This window comes from Oncorhynchus masou, chromosome 28 (assembly GCF_036934945.1).
Source record: "Oncorhynchus masou masou isolate Uvic2021 chromosome 28, UVic_Omas_1.1, whole genome shotgun sequence".
NCBI lineage: Eukaryota > Metazoa > Chordata > Actinopteri > Salmoniformes > Salmonidae > Oncorhynchus > Oncorhynchus masou.
Window position 1 is genome coordinate 26,367,680 of NC_088239.1, and position 23,483 is coordinate 26,391,162.

General features: G+C 45.5%; 1 protein-coding gene across 11 annotated transcripts in view; it reads right to left on the reverse strand.

Moving 5' to 3' along the window:
* scrib (scribble planar cell polarity protein) overlaps window positions 1–23,483 on the reverse strand; it is a 98,858-nt gene that overhangs the window by 36,120 nt on the left and 39,255 nt on the right. For all 11 annotated transcript variants that reach the window (XM_064941706.1, XM_064941715.1, XM_064941705.1 and 8 more), the window contains exons 2-4: window positions 2,878–2,995; window positions 1,596–1,674; window positions 218–307 (exon numbers count right to left, since the gene is read on the reverse strand). In XM_064941706.1, the coding sequence (XP_064797778.1) occupies window positions 218–307; window positions 1,596–1,674; window positions 2,878–2,995 (287 nt within the window). The remainder of the gene's footprint in view (window positions 1–217; window positions 308–1,595; window positions 1,675–2,877; window positions 2,996–23,483) is intronic.

Consider the following 23,483-nt stretch of genomic DNA (forward strand, 5'->3'; position numbering starts at 1 on the left):
TTGGCATGGCGATGGGCCTCATCCATCTGGTCACTCAGAGCAGTCAGTCTGTCTGTCAGAGCCCACTGTGTCATGTAATTAGGCCTGTACCAATGTCTGTCATTTTACAGAGCGAGGAGTTCAAATGTTTAGAGCAAGAAGGAAACCCATGTCGGAGTTCAAATACCCATTCATGGAAGGTGGTTGGTCTGCATATTTCGTTGGTGTGTGTACTTACTTTCCTATGTCGTTGGGCAGTGTCTGCAGTGACACGTCGTTGAGGGCCAGGTGGGCGAGCCCTCGCAGCTGAGTGAAACCATCAGGCAACCTAGTGATGAGAGGACAGAAGACAGGAAAACAGATGGAAAGGGAGAAGGAGTGAGCGCGAGAGGGGGTCGAGCGAGCGTGCGGAGGGAGGGAGGGGTCGAGCGAGCGAGCGTGCGGAGGGAGGGAGGGGTCGAGCGGCGTGCGGAGGAGGGAGGGGGTCGAGCGAGCGTGCGGAGGGAGGGAGGGGGTCGAGCGAGCGTGCGGAGGGAGGGAGGGGGTCGAGCGAGCGTGCGGAGGGAGGGGGCGAGCGGCGTGCGGAGGGAGGGGGTCGAGCGAGCGTGCGGAGGGGGGGAGGGGGTCGAGCGAGCGTGCGGAGGGAGGGGGAGGGGGTCGAGCGGCGTGCGGAGGGAGGGGGTCGAGCGGCGTGCGGAGGGAGGGGGTCGAGCGAGCGTGCGGAGGGAGGGGGTCGAGCGAGCGTGCGGAGGGAGGGGGTCGAGCGGCGTGCGGAGGGAGGGGAGGGGGGGGCCGAGCGGCGTGCGGAGGGAGGGGGTCGAGCGAGCGTGCGGAGGGAGGGGGGTCGAGCGAGCGTGCGGAGGGAGGGGGGTCGAGCGAGCCGGGGAGAAAGAGTGAGTGAGACGACGAGAGAAAGTAGGTAGTTTCTCAATGGCCCTTCAACATCAGCCCTTGAAGCAGTTGGAATAGCTTCCTCCCATGCCTATGGGTGCGTCCCAAATGGCACATTATTCCCTTTACTGCGCACTATTTTTGACCAGGGCCTAGGGTATAGGGTGCCATTTGGGACGGACACACTTTATGTGGCCAGATCCATCTGACAAAGCACTCACCATCACCACTGCTGCCAACTGTTTTTTTCCTATTCTATAGGAGGAAGCTGCAGCAGAGAGAGGGTTTGCCTTGTCGAGCATTCCACTTCTGTAATACCATGCTAGTTTCTGGGTCAGCGAACAGCGTACTGTTGCCTCACAAAGCCTCGTTCTCCTCCAGGCGTTTTGCTCATGTACCATTTCGCTCATGTACATAATCTAGTACTGAGAAAGGGCCTTCTCTGAGCCTTTGACACATCTGGGCGACAACTTGAGATATAAATATATAGCAACTTGTTAAAATATTTCTTTGTCCATTTCATTGTTTGGAGTTCATCTTCAAGGCCATTACGGAAATAATCACAATATGGCACAAGTATGACAATTAACTAGTGAAGTGCACCCCCCCACGTATCTCAAATGATAACTTAGTATGGCCCAGACATGTCCTCAAAGGAAACAGAAAGAGAGAGAGAGAGAAAGAGAGAGAGAAAGAGAAAGGTGGCCCTGGACTGATCCACTAACCTGGAGAGGGGGTTTCCACTGAAGTCTGCAATCTCCAACGCCTTGCAGAACTTAATGCTCTCGGGGATCTCAGGAATGTCTGCGGAGAGAGCGAGTGGGTGGGGGGGGCACACTCAGCACCATAGACAGACAGCGGGGTCACATTCTACTTAGACCACCATTTCAGGTTCCCCTCCCTTGTAATCACTAGCAGATGGGCTGGTGATGAGGGGAGAGGGGGATAAAGAACAGGGATGGATGGGCCAGAAAAGAGGATGAAGAGAAAAGGGAACCCCTTCACCTGTTCTCATTGACAAGACTATGATAATTAACATATTTTTCTGACAGTACATGAGACATTCAAGTAACAGTCAGTGTCAATGTTATCAGCCTGATAGGTACCATTTAAAATTCTCTCTCCCTCTCCCTCTCCCTCTCCATTAAGGTTGGTCTGTATCTGAACCTTAGATGTATGTATACTGCCAGAACTTGGCCCTAACCTACACAAGATATGAAATCCATGCTAGGTTTAGGAGCCTGGTCCAAAACATGGAGACTGGTTAGTGTGTTACTCTCCTGGGCAATAGAACCAAGGCAGCAGTAGCTGAGCACAGATGGACTAAGTCGTTAGGCCACATCTCCCACAGCTCTTGGCTCGGCTGGCAGCCCCTGATGCAGTCGGTCTGTGGCAGCAGGACAGATGTCTCATATAAACACTCCCCACTATGTGATATTTACAGCATGGACACAGAGGGCAGCGACTACTAGGACTAAATAAAGCAGGAAACATTTGAGATCGGTTTGACATGTACGATCGAGGGCGGGATTGACTTGAGCGCCTGGCATTGGTTTCTAGGGGGCATATGAGGGTTTAGATTCCAGAACACTTTTTCTTACATGCCCTTCTGTGTCCGTGTTTAACTACCAGGCCTGGTAAGGCCAGGAGTGAGTTGGGCCATGGGTGAGTTGAATGTGTTTTCAGCTTGTTGGTACTGTACTGTCTGCCACAGAATACGTTTCTATTGGTCTATAAGGTGATTGCCTGCTTGCTCGTATTTTGTGAAGCTTGTCTGCCCATGAATGCAGGTTTTAGCTTGAGGTCTTAATTTCTTGCTGGTTCTCTGAAAGTGGTGTTTGCAGCATGCTTGCCAAAGCAGCATTTGTTATTTATTAGTTGGTCGTTAAAATAATTGTCTGTTGATTGTGGTAATTTGCATGCATGGTTGCAATATGCTGGTATTGAACCTGGTTTTGACCCCAGCAGAGGGGGCCACCGACAAAGTATGTGTGTGTGTGTCCTAACCGTTTCTGGAGATGTCGAGCTCCACCAGCTGCATGAAGTTGGCCACCTCAGGAGGGAGCCTCTGGATCTCATTGTCACTCAGGCCCAGCTTCCGCAGGTTCAGAAGTCTAAAGAAAGGCTGAACAGACAGAGGGAATTACTGGGTTAGGACAACAAAAAGCTTGGACAAAAAGATAGATAGTGTTTTGAAACAAGTCAGCTTTTGTTAAATAAGAGCACCGACGCATTGAAAAAATGCCATCAACGTTTCCTTTTTGGAAAAGGACCTGGGTCAGACGATGACCCCTTTCCATCGAAGCCTTCAAGTCGCTAACCTATCTAAACTCCCACTGGGTTAAGACACTCAAAAACTGCAGCATGTATGCTAAACCCAAACAATCAACTCAACAGTTGTCAATGCGATCAAAGAGTTGGCAGGGGCACCTAAATGCAGAGGGTTGAGCTCAATCGACTGTATATTGTGCTGTTCACCAGAAGTTAGACTGTGGAACTTTTGATGCAGTGCACAATTTATCAGCATTTCTCCCAGCTCAATTCTCTCCACTCCATCAACCCCTCAAACCACACTCTGTAGACTGTCAAACCGCAGGTTGCAAACACATGATCAGAAACATACCACGACACAAGTCCTTGTATTTTTACCAGAACGGGCCGAGCCTACAGCTTTCTCTGAACCGATTCCATCGGCATGTCCCTAAACCCCTCCTCGCGTCACTATGGCAAATGGCGGACAAATAACAGTGGCTTTGGATAGGAGAGCTCTGCTCAGGCCCGGACTGCGTTGCCAAGTATTTTCACAAGGGGCTGGTTGTTGAAAGGGTAGGGGACGGCATTCAGAACATTCCTCCAGCAGGCAGGCAGCACCGGGTGGCTGGGCGGGCAGGCGGTGTGTCCTCTGCTACACGGCCTGGCAGGCAGACATAGGGAACAGGTCCCAAACTATGCAGCCATTAAATACTCAATCATCCCCGTGAGTCTGCAGCCACAGAGGGCCAGTGTCTGCCAGGGCAATGAGGGCATCATAGCAATCAAACAATGTGAAGGAACTCAGACATCCATGATTCTGAATCAGAATACCATTCCAAGTCATCAGGAGACATGGAGCCTGAACCAAAAATCGACTTTGATACACTCAACTTAATGTGACATATTGGATATCCTTGAGTGAAAGGCATCGGTTTGTGTGTTTGACATGATTAACATGAAAATCTTGGAAATTGCTAACTGGTTCCCACCAATCAAGGTGTTTCACAATTCCACTGCAAAACTCCTGTCTCTAGGGGAAGTTGCATAAACGTTCTTAGGCATATCGATTGAGTGAATCGAGGGCTCCCTTTGTGCTTCGTGTTGTTGAGTTTCTGGCCAACAGGCAACAATGGAGTAGACACACAATATCTGCATCTCAAATGGCATGCTATTCCCTACATATTGGACTACTTCATAGGGCTCTGGTCGAAAGTAGTCCACTATGTAGGGAATAGGGTGCCATTTGGGATGCAAACAATATGACATGCTAGAAAACAGCTCTACAATTAAACTGCCAGAGGGAAGAATACTTCCTGTTCTCTTAGTTAGAATATATTGTATTTGTTTGGTACCGGGTGGGGAGCTGCACTCTCTCACCAAGGAGTGTGTGCACGTGATGAGTGTGTGTGCGCGCACGAGAGAGTGAGTAAGAGGGTGTGTGTGCATGCGTGTGGCAGGGCCAGGTCTGGCAGCTGGCAGGGAGAGCTGTTGCGGGCGGCGTACAGTGGCTCTGGCAGGTGAAAGGCATCAGGTGACCGGAAGAGGAAATAAGAGCTGGGGGACCATGTGAACTGCAGCTCGGGCCCAGATGGAAGACAGACCCAGAGAGAGCAGTCACCCACCCCTAGCATAACAATTTACTCTAGAGCCATGAGAGAGCACGCACCCCCCCCCCCTTCGTATTCTGCCAACCAACAGACAGACATTCAACAGGAGTCAACTAAGTTCATGGACACAGAGACAGACACATTTGTTCATCGGTTCCCATATCAACCACATAAGTCAGGACAACAAGAGACACCAAAACAGTTGAGGGGAAAGACTCCTCCAAGCGAGACCATACCAATGTAGATTAAAGCTTCTTGATACGTTCCATACCTCCCTCCCCTTCCCCTCTCGGAGTCTACGGTCCAAATGGACCCTATTCCTATGGGCCTTGGTCAAAAGTAGTGCACTACAAAAAGGAACTAAGGTGCTATTTGGGACACAGGAAGTCTCTCCAGAACCCAGTCAGTGAAGGGCAGGCTGGCCTGCCGTAATGCAATCAGTCCCGAGAACGGACGATTATGCCCCACTGACAAAGACAGCCATTCAGCCCGCTGCAGAGTGGCCAGCCAACAGCCGCATCACGGTCATGCAGTCTCCTCTCTGGTGCTTCTACATAAAACGCCCATTCCCGAATATATTTTTCTCCAAAAACAACAACTTGAGGGAGTGTGCATACGCAGCTATTCTGTGTTGGGCGGTTAACTAATAAATAGGTACTGCTAGTACCTATTGTAACTTCAGTGGTTGTACAAACGTTGGGCTATATGTTTTGATTTTTAATACAAGGCTGCATGATGAGACTATGATGATTTGAAAAGAGTTGCTTGAAAAGGCATGAGCTCTGCAAAGTTTTTTTGCGCAGCCTGTAAAGAGTTTATCAGTCTCTCATTCACAATTTGACAAGCACTTGATAATGCCTCGAATTTCTCGCTGGCATTCTCTTTGTGGCGGTAATGCACCCTAAACAAAATACATGCCTTTTGCGGCCTGGAGTGCTGCATTGTGCCCTTCACCCTGAGTGTGATGCGCAATTCGAAGTGTCTCGCATGGCTCAGTCACGTGATTGGAAACTCTCTCACAGGCTACAAGTAAAGACAGACATCAGTAGATTGATATAGGCTAGTGCTTTTGCTGGTTTGTTAGGCCTAATTATCTTTTTGGCTGACAAAATGTGGACTGTTCTGCCAAGATCTTCAATATGCACCTCAGGAACTGGATAAGGACGCGCGCAGTTGCGTTCCCGATGTCTGTCTTAACTTGTAGGCTCCTACAACTCTTGTCAAGCGGATTAAAATGTGCTCATTTGTAGAAGTTATTTGGCCACTTTAGTTGTGATACATACCTTATTAAAACATATAGGCCTACGGGCTAGGCTACATGAGGTGTGCGACTATGATTCCAACAAGTTCCAAAAAAAAAAGGCATTGTTTCTTATGCTGGCCATCATTCACAAGTGAAAAAATACATGTCATCTATGCACTTCAATAGCGAATGGAGGATGCTTTTCCCCGTGGTTTCTTGTCATGTCAGCCAGGTACGCTATACGCCTGTGGTAAATATAAGCAATGTGCTTAATATTAGTAAAGTTGAGAAATAAATTAAATCTAAAATAGGCCTAGCCTATAGAAAGCTGATGGGATCCTCTTTTTAGTAAAGGCCATCACTCGGTTCTCACGCAATTGCATAGCCTATAGAAATGTTGCGCAACCTGCTCATGGGCTCTCATGAAGATGATCACATTTGCATTGATGTCAGAGTGATTAGAGGGACAATAAAAGTGCTGTGTACCAGGCAGTTAGCAAGTTTGGTAGGCTACTAATGACCATCAGCAGCATCAGAGCAGCCTAATTAGCGTGAACAAACAGTCATGTGGAATTTGAGTAGCTTCATGACTAGTGACCGCCGGTGTGGCGGTAATACGGTCCCCACAACAGCCCTAGGTAGGCCTAGATTAGTCTCAACGTTAGTCCAATGAAAAAGCTCTCAAACATTGGATGAATGATGAGACTGATGTTGAAATGCCACTGACTGTACCATGCCAACCATGTTACTAGATTACTGCAGGTTGTAGCCTGACTTCAACACATTGTGGAGTCAGTCAGTGAGACCTGGCCACCCATGAGGCCGATGACAGAGAATTGCCTGGATGATGTATACGAGAGCACCCCACAGGAGCAGTGTGTGTGTGTGTGTGTGTGAGTAGTGACAAGTAGCACTGGGCTCTGGGAGGGTCCCATCTGCAACTCCCCAAAAACACAGCTGCAGCCTGTCTTGGCTTATCTACACCCCTCTCAGGGTTAAGGTGTGAGAGTGAGAGTCTCCTTCCTCTCAGATGGTGTTATTCCTTGAAGGCAGCCATAAAACAGCAGATTTCATTTGAACTTGTGGAGCGTACTTCGCCAGGGTTCTCCTACTGTAGATTGACATAACTTTGCGAGCTGCGTGAGCAATTATTCACCTGCCAGTATACACAAAGCTTGTACGGTTTACAGAGGCTTATTAAGGGCGGTTAGATTAGATAGTCGCTACTGTAGGTGAGGAAGGAGAACGGTTCATGTGCATTATGCGTGTTTATGTGTACGAGCGTCGGTTCATGGTTGGTTTTAGTGGTGTTTGTGTGTGCTGGAATAGAGCAGTAAATCCACGGGGAGAAATGAGCGCGTGTGTGTTTGTGTGTGTCCTGAGACCGCAAGGCCGGTAACCTACAGTGCAGCGGACGTGTGTGTGTGTGTGTGTGTGTGTGTGTGTGTGTGTGTGTGTGTGTGTGTGTGTGTGTGTGTGTGTACACACACATATATATATATAATGGCAGTATGTTGATGATCACGGTCATTTCCAAGCACAAGTTAGCGGTGAGGTTACTTGGGAGCCCATAAGAAGAAAGCCCACACATGGAATGTATTCATTAGTGCTCACCGTAGCAATGTTTTGCAACAGAAACAGGAGTTTCTTAATGGTAAATTCAGGTAGACCCTCCCCGTTGTGGTCCGTTTGCTTCCTAGTGAATACACCCCAGACACAAGGGGTATACCCCAGACTTTGCCTTACACAGCCCTGATCGAAAGTGAACCACAACTAACAGGGGGAAGAGAGGGGGACAGGGACATACAGTAAGAGGGGTATGTGTGTTGAGTAAAGGTGCGTTGCTGTGCTGAAGCTCCATGGGACAGACAGAGGCTTCAGTGTTCTAGTCAAGTGACTCCATTTAGCCTCAAGCTGCTCTCCAATCAAACACACACACAATGTGCAAAAGGCTAATGAAAAACCCAGACAGGTCTGCTGTTCTGTAGTATCCTGTTGTTGCCCTAAAGTTATGAATCTGGAGAAACCCTAAGTCACCGTTGAGCCCAGACAAGCAATCAACATAATTTTGAGTGGAAAAACCAGAGAGATGGATAGGTTAATCTCTTTGGCAGAAACACTGAATAATCAGTGGGGCACAGTTCAAGCAGAGTTTCTTCAACATGGGCTGAGATTGCCTTTCTGGCCTGAATTAACTAAGCGCTCAACCATCTGATCAATGGGACTACTGTACACACATTTCCAAACTGGCTACGGGGAGGAAGGAGGAAGTGGAATTACATAGCATTGATATTATCCCTCTCAATCCCTCTTAATTTTCACCTCAGTTTCTCAACCTGTTCATTTTTCAACAAGGATTGGTACGGGTAGGCCTCAACACATCTGCCACGCAGGTCCTCAATACCGGGGCCCCTCAGAGGTGCGTGCTTAGTCCCTCCTGTACTTCCTGTTCACCCATGACTGTGTGGCCAAGTACGACTCCAACACCATCATTAAGTTTGCCGACGACAACGGTGGTAGGCCTGATCACCGACAAAGACGAGACAGCCTACAGGGAGGTCAGAGAACAGGCAGTGTGGTGCCAGGACAACAACCTCTCCCTCAACGTGATCAAGACAAAGGAACTGATCATGGTCTACAGGAAAAGGAGGACCGAACAGGCGCTACAGCATCCTGACTGGTTGCATCACTGCCTGGTATGGCAACTGCTCGGCATCTGACCGTAAGGCACTACAGAGGGTGGTGCATACAGCCCAGTACATCACTGGGACCAAGATACCTAACATCCAGGACCTATATACTAGGCGGTGTCAGAGGAAGTCCCAAAACAATTGTCCTAGACTCTAGTCACCCAAGTCATAGACTGTTCTCTCTGCTACCGCACGGCAAGCGGTACCGGAGCACCAAGACCAGGACCAAAAGGCTCCTTAACAACTTCTACCCCCAAGCCATAAGACTGCTGAACAATTAATCAAATTGCCAACAAGAATATCTACATTGATCACCCCCTTTGCTTTCACACTGCTGCTGCACACTGTTTATCATCTATGCATAGTCATGTTACAAATTACCGACTAACCTGTACCCCCAACACATTGCCCCGGTTGTGGTATCCCCTGTATATAGCCTCGTTATTATTTAATTTTCTTGTGTTAGTTTTATATTTTTTAAACTTTAGTTCATTTAGTAAATATGTTAACTATTTCTTGAACTGCAATGTTTGTTAAGGGCTTGTAAGTAAGCATTTCACGGTAAAACCTGTTGTATTCGGCACATGGGACAAATACAATTTGATTTGAGTGGAAGCCACACTGGGCGGTGTGGTCTATTGTAGTCATTCTCCTCCATCTCCTAGTTAATCCAGTGCCAAACACTACTCCACCACCCTTACTAATCACATCCTAGCTCTACACACACAGCTGGGGGTGAGGGGCTGAAAAGGGGGGAAGGGGACGAGAGAGAGCCAGCCAGCCAGAGACCGAGAGAGAGAGCGACATGGGAAACAAATGCTTTTGTGATGGCCTCTTTCAGGACCCCGGCTGGAGAGAAGAGAGGAGCAGCTCTGGAATGATTTGGTTGAGGGAGTAACTTGGCCAGTCACTTGAATAGGAGGTCTCATGTCATGACAACACTCATATTATTCTATACATAGCACCAGTGCAGTCTGTTGCGGTATAAACACTACTGTACTGCTGGTTTCCTTCCAGTACTACTAGAATGGTGATAACTGGGGAAAGAGAAGGAGTAGAGAAACACAGGTTGAGGTTCCTTCTGATACTGGCATGTGAAAGCATGTGTGCATCCCAAATGGCATATCCAAATCCCTACATAGTGAACTACGTTTGAAAAGTAGTGCACTACAAAGGAAAAAGGATACCATTTGGGATGCAGATCTTGTGTCCCAGCTGTCCTATCCAATCTCTCAATCATGCGTTTGACTTCAATGAAGTCAATTAATGTAATCCATAATATAGGGTGTCCAGTAGGGGTGTAAAGGTTCACCAAACCTACGGTTCGATACGTGTTGCGGTTTTGGGGTCCCACTTGAGGGAAAAAGAAATGTCAACAGTTTTTGGCAAAAGATGCAAAACTAAAAAAGCACCCTATCAGTGGCCTAAGTCCAGCTTCTGTGACAGCATTCACAATGTTCTTGGCGTTGGATGGTTGTGTTGTAGAGGTCTCCACAGGTCCAAATATTTGTGAGGGAAGCAGCAGAAAAGTTCATTTGTAAGCTACTTTATTAACCAGAGCTGATAAAGCGAGAGGCGCTCAAGCAGGCGTAGGAGGGGCCATGCGGTGTGTGTACTGTGAGCGAGTCACACAGGGAGCAGGGAGAGAGACAGCAACCAACCATACCAAGCCAACTCGCGCTAGTATACTAACTTCTAGTTCGTCATAGTGATTATATAGTACCCATCTTGACTGCATCAAACCGAGAGAAGATAGCTAGCTAAGCTAAGGTACCTAGGCTAACTAATTGAGGCGGCATGCTCTTTTTTTATCCTACAGTTACAACACCTCCATTCATATTATTAAGTAGCTGTAGGCTCTTGGTCGTTGTAGCATATCCTTTTCATTTAATTCCAATATTTTAATTCCATCTCCTATTAATTAGATAATCTTGCTTTGCCACACACGTAGGCTCTATGACTGTAGTGCCGCGTTGATGACTTGTGCCTGGCCGACAACAACAAGCTACACGTGCCACTCTTCATAGGCTACTCTCGTTGAGCAGTGGCGAAGTTATTGTTTACGTTTTTATCCACAACCCTTCTGTCAGAGAGCCTAATCCACTGTGAACCCAACATGTTGCCAAACTGGAGATTTAAATGGAGGATCCTCCAATTCTGGTTTATCAACCCCACCACTCGTCGTCGTACAGAACTAGTTCCAGGCTGCACCTCACAAAAGGATAGTTTGAAATGCCCCAGTTATGATTAGAATTTTCTTTACAACGTGCACCTAGGCGCTAGTAGTTTTCACAGAATAGCCTACAATGTTTTTCAGCTCAGATTTACATGAGGCAATGGCATACAACTCAGGATAGGCTATATAGGCCTAGTGTTTTTATTTTTTTATGGATTCATTCGGGTTCACAGTGCGGACCAAAACAAAGGTCCCCGTTCGTGTACAGTTAACACCCCTAATGTCTACCCAACTCTGCCCAGTGGGTGAAAACACACTTGTGATGAAATTTAACTTCCTTCGGTTATAAAATTACAAGCTCTTGACAGAGCAGTGCTGCTTTCTCACAGCGACTTGAGGATTTTGCGTCGGTGGTCATCTGCAACGTGGTTTCCTCGGGTCGTAAAAAGCTAACTTAGCACGGCACAAGCAGAATTAAATGTACAAATATTACGTCTCAAAATCAGACTCAATAAGAAAGATGAGTTCAACGGTGAGCCTGTCCGTTAAGCCTCAATTCTTGAACAGCATCCAACCTAGCTGACAAAGCTATTGTCCTCATTTTCAACCACTTTTTCCTTTGGCCTCCATTGGACTGTCACCCTAATTATGGCCATCCTACACGGGTGAAAACTTTTGAACAGATTATGATGGAGATAAGAGGTTGGGACCAGCTACACAATTGACTTTTTACCCATTGGTCAAAAGAAGCATTTTGATTGGACACCCTATATCAGGGATGGGCATAGGCCTCCCTTTTGTAGGCCCGCGGACCAATTTCACAACTTATTTTTGGAACTCAGTCGGGGCCTCAAGTGGAGTTAGAATAATAGAATACACAAGGTACAATTTCAAAATTTGGTTGTGCAGTTACTCAATTAGCCCATGTCAGCTACATTTGTTTAGATTGGTAAGTTAGTAAAGCATGGTTGAATTACCAACTGGGGTGCGGCACATAGATCATCAGTTAATATATTAAAAACTGCAAACATTTGCCTCCATGCAATTCTACACATTTTGCCATAGGGTGAAATTAACTTTTAAAACTTATTTCGCTCTCATCAGGGAGGCCGCTAAGATGTATGTGGGTACGCAGACCAACAAGCCACTGCAGGCCCTCATGAGTTCAGTTTTTTTGTGGCCCCCACCCCCATCTCCCTGCCGTGTATAATAAAATAGTTATTTCCAAGCCCTGCCTGTAGCGTGCCGGTGGAGTACCGGTGAGTTAAATAGTTCCACTGTTGTGCTGTTACAACAGGGTCGTCGTGTGCCCCTCCCCTCTCGCACCACAGGGACTGAAAACCAAAAGCCCCAGCTCAACACATGAATGAAGCCCCTACCCATCCACCACCCCTCCTCCTCTCCACCTCGCTCTCCTTTCCCTCCATTTTACTTGGCATGGGAACAAAGGGTGAGCGGCCGAGCGGCCAGCCCCATACAAAGCTGTCCGTCACAGGTCGGCCGACTCGTCTCCCCTCCCACTGGCTAAGATGGGGGTTTCCGCCATTATTCAGAGAGGGGGGAAAGAATGGTCTGGAAATGGAGGGTGGGGGGGACTTGAAAGACAGCAATGAAGACAAAAAGCAGGAATGACTCAAAAGGAGAGGGATAGACAGGAGAAGGAAGGGGGGGAAGTGGGAGAGAGCAGAGAGGGAGAAAGAGAAATGGTGGATTATTAATGAGGAAGAGAAGATAAACAATGGCGTTCCCACAGGAGAGTCATTTTACAAGTTAATGTCACATGCACATTGAGATGCCTTTCTCGTGAGTTTTCAACACTAACCCTGACTGACCACAACACATCCCGAGACGCTTTATGGACGTGTGCCCCAGTGACTCGTCTGTGCTCCGTGGAGGTGCTTACCCCTCTTAGTCTGTGCTTACGGTTCAGCCCGGGGTGAAAGCCCTCGCCTGTTGACAGTGTTGAGTGGTTGTCTGGCATGCTAGTGACCTCACCTCTATTAACCTAACCGTTCCACTTCCTCAAACCCCAATCTCCCACACAACCCGTGTGTCACTAAAGAGTGCAGGTGGAAACATCTCTATATCTCACACACAATCTACTGTGCACATGGGTCCATAAACAAACTGGTTATATGCATTTAATTTAAAAATAACATATATAAATCACATTAGCCATGTCACACATCATGACCCTCTACTCGGCACACAATTGTGTGTACAGTTTGTGTTGGTGTGTACGGTCACTGTGTGTGGCTTCCAGTACAGCACATGTAAGTAGTCAGTAGTCAACACACACACACACACACAACTCCTCCTAAACTCTTCCAGTTCACCTGCAGTGGTTAGCTAGCTGGGCCACACAGAGCTGCCTGCTTGGGTGTGGTTAAGGTGGCCCGACAGGCTGCGACTGCCCTCTGGCTAGCACCTGTCCCGTAAGTCACCTTGCTAAGTCACCCAGTCACAAATCAACACAACCCAGAGAAGAGTACAGCTGTCAGCAGCACTTTGAGTGCAGGGGACAGACACACTACAGATAGCAGAGAAAAGGGGAACACCCCCGTTTCAATCTGTGCCGGTAAACTTGAGATTGTTCTGTTTAAATGCATGGCTTAAGACAGAACATGACAGGTCAGCTAAACTGAAGCATATTTCAGCCCAAACTACAGTGGATATCTAGGCTGGGAGTGGGCAGTGTTAAGGTCATTGGACTGACCTGGGCAAAGCTGACAGAGCAAACCTGACTGTAATGCTCACTGTGCTGTGCTATTCTAGGGAGCCATCACACTGGATAGGTGCTGAGCCTTAGTCATTAACGCACACCGTAGCAAAAAGTTTAGCAACCTAAACGAAAACAAGCATTTCTTATTGGACACGTTCAGGTTGTCCACTTCGGTTTTTGTTCGTCTGTTCCTAGTGCAAAGGACCCTGGTCTCTGCCCTCTCCTGATACAGCATAAAAAGACTACATGAACTAGCCTTTGTGGCATACCCAAATGGCAATAGCTCCTTTTTAGAGCACTACATATGACTATTGCATCACGCGCCATTTGGGACCCGGTATATTAGTGATTGATTAGGACACGATCTAAAGCAATGAGATGGGCCTTGATTTTTGGTCGGGGGTCGTCACCGCTGGTCAGATGGTGTTGTTTTCAAAAGGGGCTCTATGATGAGCCTATTGTGTTACTCGCTCGCTGAGCCGGAGATGCTATGGTGATCAGCTCGGACCAGCCAATCCCGGCTGCTGTAGCCTAACGTTTCCCAAGCGGCACACTATTCAGTGCACTATTTTGGAGCAGGGTCCACAGGGCTCTGGTCAAAAGTAGTGCACTATATAGGGAATAGCGTACCATATGGGACGCCTCCTAGGTTTCCCCTGCTAGGCCTCATGCAGGCCACAAGCCCTCAGAATGGAACAGCATGTTTTGTCCCTCTCCGTACGCATGTGTGTTGATCTTTAATAAAACAACCAGGCTTTGCAGGGCAGTGTCCTCTCCTGTACTGCTGCCAACAGACCCCAGCTGACAGAACCCCATGTCTCACTGTGTTCCCCTCTCTACCCAGAGGATCAGATTACACACACACACAAAATGCTATTTATACAAAAGACCGATAAGCGCAGGCACTCACACAGCCACATTCCACTGACAATAGTTTATACACTACCGCAGACACACACACACACACACTAATATGCTTTGTACATAAATAAATACATATCCTGTGTAAGCACACACACTTAACAGGCTCCCAACACACACTCTGGAGATTGCCGCACTAACGTGCCGTCCATCTTTCCCCTTTAGTGATGAGTCAGGAGTGGAGGAGCGCAGGGCAGGCCTATGTGGTGGGGCTGCCTCCAGGTCCCGTTTGTCTGACACGCACGGATGTTAGGAGTGGCTGTGTGAGGAAACAAGACGCTCTGGTCTCGGGCTCCTCAGGAAGAGCGCACTGCTATTCAGGAACCAGGTTCAGACTGGAGGAACAACACTCAGGCTGCGTCTCTAATGGCACCCCATTTCCTACTAGTGCACTACTTTTGAACAGGGCCCAATAACGCTCTGATCAAAAGTTGTGCACTATATAGGGAATAGGACGCAGCCTTAAGAGTACAGCACAGAGAGGAAATGCTTCACATTACCCTCAGAGTACAGTAATAGTATACTGCCTGGTCTAGAGACTCAAAAGACGAGTATATGACAGTTTTGTGAACCAAACCTAAATCAGGTTAGCTGCGCATCATAAAGCCTAAGAGCAACTCTTCCCCCCCTTTGCTAGCAGCTAGTCTGTGAATATTACTGAATAATGTAAACCAAATGTCTAAAACTCCCCTTTTCATATGCAATCTTGTTTAAAATGTCTGTGTAGGTCAACCCAGGATGTCTAAGGCAGTTAAGGAACCAATTGCTACAATAATTCACGTAGCCTGTCCTATAGTGGGTTTAGCAGCTAGTAACTGCCAGCTACTAAGTAAACGACAAGTATGGTTAAAAATGCTTATGGTGGGGAGAGTAGACGGACTCCTTACAAAAAAAACGTCAATCAACCAGGCTGAGCGGGGACGGGTGGAGAAAACATGGGGTGGTGCATCCCAGTCACAGAACCCCTCCACGGCCAAACCCAGTGAGTCGCTCCATTACGCCGCATCGCTGAGGCCTGAGTGTACTCACTCTGCCTTTATTACCTTTGAGTCCCAGTTGGCACCCTATCACCTAGGCCCCCTCAAACTCAACTCTGGACCTCGCAGCCAGTTCCACTGTGTTTTTTCATTATTCCCCTCTAATCAGGGACTGATTTGGCACCAGGTGGGTGCAATTACATATCAGCTAGAACAGAAAACCCGTAGGCTCCAGAACTTGTAGGGTAAAAGCGGAATAACCCTGTACTATATAGTGCACTTGTTAAATATCGCAATAATATTTTGGACTATGGGTAGGGGTTTGAAGTAATTTCACTATTGAAATACTACCATTTATTTTTGTTGGATATCCAGATATTCAAAATAAAGTATTTTTTGAAACGGAGAACTGCTGCGCAAGGGAGAGATTGGCGTTCTATTGCTGCAGCTGTGGAGGTGCTGGTGGGACGGGAGCGAGCAGACAGATGGAGCAGGCGGTATGTGGCAAAAAAACACATTTCTTTCCATAGGGCCGTAGGGTGAGACAAGGATGCAGCTTAAGCCCCACCCTCTCCAATATGCATACATCTCAACATACTGGCGAGGGCAAGAGAACAGTCCGCAGCACCCGGCCTCACCCTACTAGAATCTCAAGTCAAATGCCTGATGTTTGCTGATGATCTGGTGCTTCTGTCACCAACCAAGGGCCTACAGCAGCACCTAGACCTTCTGCACAGATTCAGCCAGACCTGGACCCTGACAGTAAATCTCAGTAAGACAAAAATAATGGTGTTCCAAAAAACGGTCCAGTCGTCAGAAACCACAAATACAAATTCCATCTAGACACCACTGCCCTAGAGCACACACAAAAACTATACATACCTCGGCCAAAACATCAGCGCCACAGGTAACTTCAAAGCTGTGAAAGCTGTAAAATTCAACATACTAATTAGGATCTGGCTAAAAATATTTGAATCAGTTACAGAACCCATTGCCCTTTATGGTTGTGAGGTCTGTGGTCTGCTCACCAACCAAGAATACACAAAATGGGACAAACACCAAATTGAGACTCTGCATGTAGAATTCTGCAAAAATATCCTCAGTGTACAACACAGATAACCGCTAATTATCAAAATCCAGAAAAAGAGCTGTTAAATTCAACAACCTAAAAGGAAGCAATTCTCAAACCTTCCATAATAAAACCATCACCTACAGAGAGATGAACCTGGAGAAGAGTCCTCTAAGCAAGCTGGTCCTGGGGCTCTGTTCACAAACGCAAACAGAGCCCCAAGACGGCAACACAATTAGACTCAACCAAATCATGAGAAAACAAAAGGATAATTACTTGACACATTGATAAGAATTTACAAAAACAATGGCAATTCCCTGCCCCACTTTTGACCAGAGCTCTATGGACCCTAGTCAGCAGTAGTGCACTAAAAGGGGGGAATAAATTATTATTTTTTTTAAATTGGGTGCCATGTAGGCCCTTATCACACACTGACGTCACAGCAACCATGCGTCTCCTTCCACAAACACACACAACTTCTAACTACATCTAAAACCAGTCAACCTCACAGTACACTACAGCAGTGGCTGGAGGTTTCCTCAAGTCTTATCTCACAGCGTTTAGACAGATAAAATACCACAAGGTCTTTAAAATTAAAAAAACTCCCAATTTGCTAAATGGGAGGCACAAGCATATCACAGAACAGGAGAGAGTGAACTTGCGGTGTGCGTAGAATTGCTAACCATGAGAAGTTCACATTAAGGTAGGTATTTGACGCTGTAAATACATGCAGATTATTACCCCGGTATAGAACAAACATGTTTAGTATCCTGTCCCATTCCAGCCTCTTGCTCAGCACTATACGTGGTAGAGAAAGTGCTGTTTGAATGAATGCTTACGAGCATGCTGCGGCCTACCACCACTCAGTCAGACTGCTCTAACAAATCATAGACTTAATTATAACATAACACACAGAAATACGAGCCTTTGGTCATTAATATGGTCGAATCCGGAAAATCTCGAAAACAAGACGTTTATTCTTTCAGTGAAATACGGAACCGTTCTGTATTTTATCTAACGGGTGGCATCCATAAGTCTAAATATTCCTGTTACATTGTACAACCTTCAATGTCATAACTACGTAAAATTCAGACAAATTAGGCGGCCCACACTGTTGCATATACACTGACTCTGTGTGCAATGAACGCAAGAGAAGTGACCATTTCACCTGGTTAATCTTACCTGCTAACCTGCTAGCCAAATATGCTGGTTTAAAAATATATACTTCTGTGTATTGATTTTAAGAAAAGGCATTGATGTTTATGGTTAGGTACACATTGGAGCAACAATATTCACCACATCGATTATAAGCAACGCAGGACACGCTAGATAAACTAGTAATATCAACCATGTTTAGTTAACTAGTGATTATGATGGATTGATTTTTAAAAGATACATTTAATGCTAGCTAGCAACTTACCTTGGCTTACTGCATTCGCGTAACAGGCAGGCTCCTCGTGGAGTGCAATGTAATCAGGTGGTTAGAACATTGGACTAGTTAACTAAGGTTGCAAGATTGAATCCCCCGAGCTGACAAGGTAAAAATCTGTCATTCTGCCACCGAATGAGGCAGTTAACCCACCGTTCCTAGGCTGTCATTGAAAATAAGAATGTGTTAACTGACTTGCCTAGTTAAATAAAGGTTAAATAAAGGTTAAATAAAGGCTAACCCTAACCCAAAAATAATAATTGGCCAAATCGGTGGCCTAAAATACAGATTTCCGATTGTTATGAAAACTTGGCCTATCCACAGTGGGTATATGAGAAGACCCATGAGGCCAAATGGTAAAATGCATTAGAGGGTACTTCAAGGGTACTCCGGGCAGAGCCAAATTCAGTTGGTGATACAGAACCCGAAAAAGTTTGGGAACCACTGAGCTAAGGTTTGGTATTGTTTACAGGCCTAACTCAGTCACACATTTTAGATGTGTGATGAAGTTTAAAACGCTGCAAAATAATTTGACAAACTCTAGATTTAAAAAATGAAGCCTTGACTAAAGCCTGACTCAGAAAACAAACGGTGGATTTGTACACCAAAGCATCTCTGGCAGAGACAGTGCTCAGAGCTCTAAAGCGCTTTTCAGATGGATAAAAATAACCAAGTAATCCAGTCTGATACTCCTCCAGAGGTTGCATCACAAATGGCACCCTATTCCCTATTTAGTGCACCACTTTTAAAACAGAGCCTATAGGACTCAGGAAGTGCACTATAAAAAGAGAAAGAGGTGCTATTCGGGACTCAGAGACTAAATCAGTGCTTTGGTTAGTAAAACCGTCCCAGTGCAGGAGGAGAAAGGAGACGATTCAAAGTAGGGAGGGAGGACTGGACTACAGCCTGATAGCTGTTTACGGATCAGCTTTTAACCCCTAGAGTTACGCCCCATCTGCTGGCACAGCCAGTAGAGGACTGGCCACACCTCAGCCTGGTTCCTCTCTAGGTTCTGGCCTTTCTAGGGAGTTGTTCCTAGCCACTGTGCTTCTACACCTGCATTGCTTGCTGTTTGGGGTTTTAGGCTGGGTTTCTGTACAGCACTGAGATATCAGCTGATGTAAGACGGGCTTTATAAATAAATTTGATATCGATCCGTTTAAGCTGGAGAATTTTTTATTTTTTTCCCCATAGGCTGCGTCTAAACGCACCACATCCACCAATGGCGGCCTTCCGCATCTGAGGTGGATTGAGTAGCCGCCCATGCAAAAGACAGATGTATCTAGCTGAAAACAGATGGATTTGATGGAGAATTTATGTCAATTAGATTTCCAAGGGGTGCAGACATTGTCTGTAGCATCAAAACAGTTTGACCTACAAACTATTGGGCCTACAAACTAATATGACCACTTTATGTAAAGATCACCATCGTGTTTGTGAGTTCTCCGTTTTGCTCTACGACCCCCACAAGCATCTCGGGACTCGTCTGAAGTCGGCACCGCCAATCTGTCAACAGTGTCCGAACAGTTTGGGCTTCACACTAAAATGACCCCTCTGTGGAAAGGGGAGATTCTCTCAACACATATGTCGCTTTTTTTTTTTTTACTCAGAAGACCGGTATTAAGGCAGCTCAGTTAAACATTTATGGAAGTAGTTTAGTGCCAAATATTTTCTGTTAAATATGGCAAAACATTTTTTTATTTCCTGATCTTTTATTATCTCTCTCAGATATAGGACAGACACTTTCAAGACACAATTGGACTTTTCCATGTATGAATCTGTTCAATCTATTCACTGATTTTTCTAAGAGCGAATACCAATAGAATTGTACATCATAGCTAAATTATCCTCGGTATGACCATATTAAAACAATTCCATATGTTAGCTTCATTAAATGCCATATTTCATTATTTGTCCTTAAGAGGGTGCTCTTTACATGGCTACAAGCCTGTCTTGCCTTGGCGCTACAGCGAGACTGGACACCATCCCCGAAAGCAACCACGCCAGTCAGTCTAGAGAAGAGTGAATTACTGTGAACTAACTGTTCCTGCTTCTACAGTGAGTGCTGAGTAGATCCATTTTGCCACCCCCATTTCCATGACAAGAGCCAACTAGCTAGCTGTGCGAGTACCTGACGATGTTCACTGGGGGTTAGTGCTATCCGGGACCCTTGGGACATCCCTACACTAAACCCAAGCCTTACATTTAAAATGGTTAGGGTAAAGTTTAAAATTTCAAAATGGGGTACAACAGTCCAAGGATCCCAGATAGCAAGAACCATTCACTGAGGCTACGCTTGGGGTGAGAGGCAGCACTGTGCCAGTGGTGAATTTTGTGATCAATGTTTATCCTTTCAAGTTCCAACTACCATCATTCAGTCGCAACACAGACCAACAATAGATGAAACATGGCTAAATACCAATACATTGAAAGTGTCCTGTGTCGTTTTCAAATCAGTTTAATGTGGCAGCTCAGTCGAGGCAAAAATCTTATTTTCTGTTGCTCCTCAATTCTATGTGGTGCTTTGGGTTGTTACGGTGACCGTTTTACCACCACACCAGCAGTCAAAAGTCATGACCGCAGTCAAATTCCACGTGACCGTTTAAGTCACAGTAACGAGGCTTCTCCAAGCTCTGATGCTGCTGATGGTCATTAGTAGCCTACCAAACTTGCTAACTGCCTGGTACACAGCACTCAGTTGTCCCTATAAATCACTCTGACAGCAATGCAAATCTGGCCTCCACAATCACCCGATTCCATAGGTGTTATTTAATAGTTCTGATGACTTCACTATTATTCAAGAAAGCAGAAAATAGTAAAAATAAAGGTACACCCTGGAATGAGTAAGTGTCCAAACTTTTGACTGGTACTGTATTATTTAGTATGTGTATAGACCAGATTAAATCAAGAATTAAATCAAGAATAGTCTGATGGGTGACAACATTAGCCCATCACTTGTGATTGATGAGCTTCATGTAGCCTCGCCCATAGGCCTATATGTTTTGGTTGGTATCAGAACTAAAGTGGCCAAATAACTTCTAAAAAATGAAGCACATTAATCCGCTTTGCAACTGGTGTAGAGCCTAACTGGCAAACAGTGAGTTTCAAGTTTAGGAAAGATAATTACCCATAAAATGCACCTTTTATAATAAAGCATGACAGTGCCGTCAGAATGTATTCACACCACTACACTTTCTCCACATTTTGTTACAGCATTATTTCTCAAAAATGGATTTTTAAAATGTTTTCCCTCAAACACACAATACCCCATAATGACAAAGTAAAAAGAGAGTTTAGAAATGTTTGCAAATGTATAATATTTGCAATGTTTGCAAATGTATAAAATAGCCCAAACATTTGTGGGACGATAGATCCCAAATTCATACAACCAGTACGCCTAGGCCACACAAAAACATTAAAAAGCAAAGAATCAGATGCAACAGATAAGGTTTACCTGTTGATAACTAGCATTTACTAAAATGATTAGCGTAGCAATGTGCACAAGGCAGTAAGCTACTCGCTAATGTGCATTTGGCTACCAGACAATGAAAGAAAATAAAAAACCAATAGAACATGAGAGAGATGAGATACTGGATCCAATGGCATATGGAAGTCTTTATAATATAATTGCCTTCAAGGATATGGTCAGATTTTGCCTCGGGCTACTTCGAAGCAAGGTAAAACGGGCCTCATAATATTTTAGTTAAAACTTAGAGATTTCAAAGAATTAAGTAGCTTCACGTTTCACAAAAATGCATACTGCCTCCAGCTCATTGCAAGGTGTTGTGTGACGCGCTGATAAAAGCCTGCCTTCCATTGCCTATGCATTTGAATGGTGAATGGGAAGCTGGCTTCAATTACCTGTTGAGAAATACAAATAGAAGCTCTTTTCAAATCGTGACCAAAACTTTAACACAATTGCAATTTGGAATTGTTGAGTAATGATTGGGCTTATAAAAGCGCTGTCTGACAGGTTTTCAGCTAGAAGGCTCAACCTGTATGCTTTCTGCTTGTGATAAATAAGATACATTATGGAATATACACACGCACCAATTGAATTCCACTAAATTATGCAAATATACCGAAAGACCGATGAGCATGACCTGTAAAACGCATTTCCGTCAACGAATAGTCTAAAAAGCATTATCGCAATGGGATTTTTTTTCCTCCTGGACAGTTGGCCAGTACCAATTTCATTTATCATTTTTCCATTTTTTATTATTCAATAAGAGAAAAGCTGCAAAATGGAAAAATGAAAATAAAGAGAAGGAAAGGCCAGAACAGTAGTCTAAATGTTTGGAGAAAATGTCATGGGTTACCGACTAACGGAAACCCTGACGCACGCACACACAAATTGATTGTGTGTGTGTATGATCACACACGCAATGGTTGGACTTCACCTGTATAACATGAGTCCTAGGACAGAGATTTGCATTTTAGCCAAATTCAAAATGAGCAGCAGCAAGGTGGATGTCTTTTGACTTCCAATGCATATTCCTTTCATCTTTCTCTGTTTCAGGGATACAATCATCCACTACCAATGTATATTTGAGCACTGCATTGTCTTGGAAAGGGAAATGACACCGAGTGAGCACTCAAACCTGCATGGGGGAGAACTGCCACCTCAAGGCATTCCCGTAATGTTGACCAAATCTGGTTGCCATAAATAGAAGAGGGTGTGGCAAAAACACCAACACTGGCTGTATATGCAAATACATATGACATGAGCTAGTATTTGAGAACCGGTGGCTAGACATGATAATACACAAGCAATAAAGGGATCCTTTTTACTTGTTTATTAACGACACTGTAGCACATTGATGTTGTTGCAGATTAGCCCCACCTATAGACCGAGCCTGCATTGAACCACCCAATATGATAACTTCTTATTACCAATTCCACACTGACCCGAAGAATGAATGAGGGAGGTCAGTGAGTGAGTGGACAGAACACAAGAGCTATATTGAGGGGGTTTTTCTCTCCATTTCTCTCTGGCATTAGGCCCTATAAAGCTAAGGCCTACGCAGTAACTGTACACGTGACAAATACATGCCAAATGCTTTTGGGAAGTTGGGCAGAAAAAGTTTACGTTGATCCCCTGAGGCAAATTGGACAATGTCAGAGTTTAATTCAAGAGAAAAGCTGCAAAATAGAGATGAAAATAAAGAGGGCCAGAACAGTAGCCTAATGTTTGGAGAAGATTCAATGGGTGATGATTGAGGCACATTCTAGTCACAAGACGGGGGTTTTAAATATGGCATTCAAAGGAATGGTACTGTTCAGACGGGTTAAATAGAATAGTAACTGAAACCTGGACATTGACCGCAGGGATGTATAACCTCTCACATAGCCCAATACATTATTAACTCCTGCAGGATTATGCAGTTCTTGCAGTAAAATGATATACCAAAACGTAAAATTTACTCGGGAACAACAGTTGGGAAATATAATTTTTCTTTTAGCATCTTCAAAAGAATGAATGCACAATTAGGGACCATCTGTAAAGGTGCCATCTTTATCAGCATC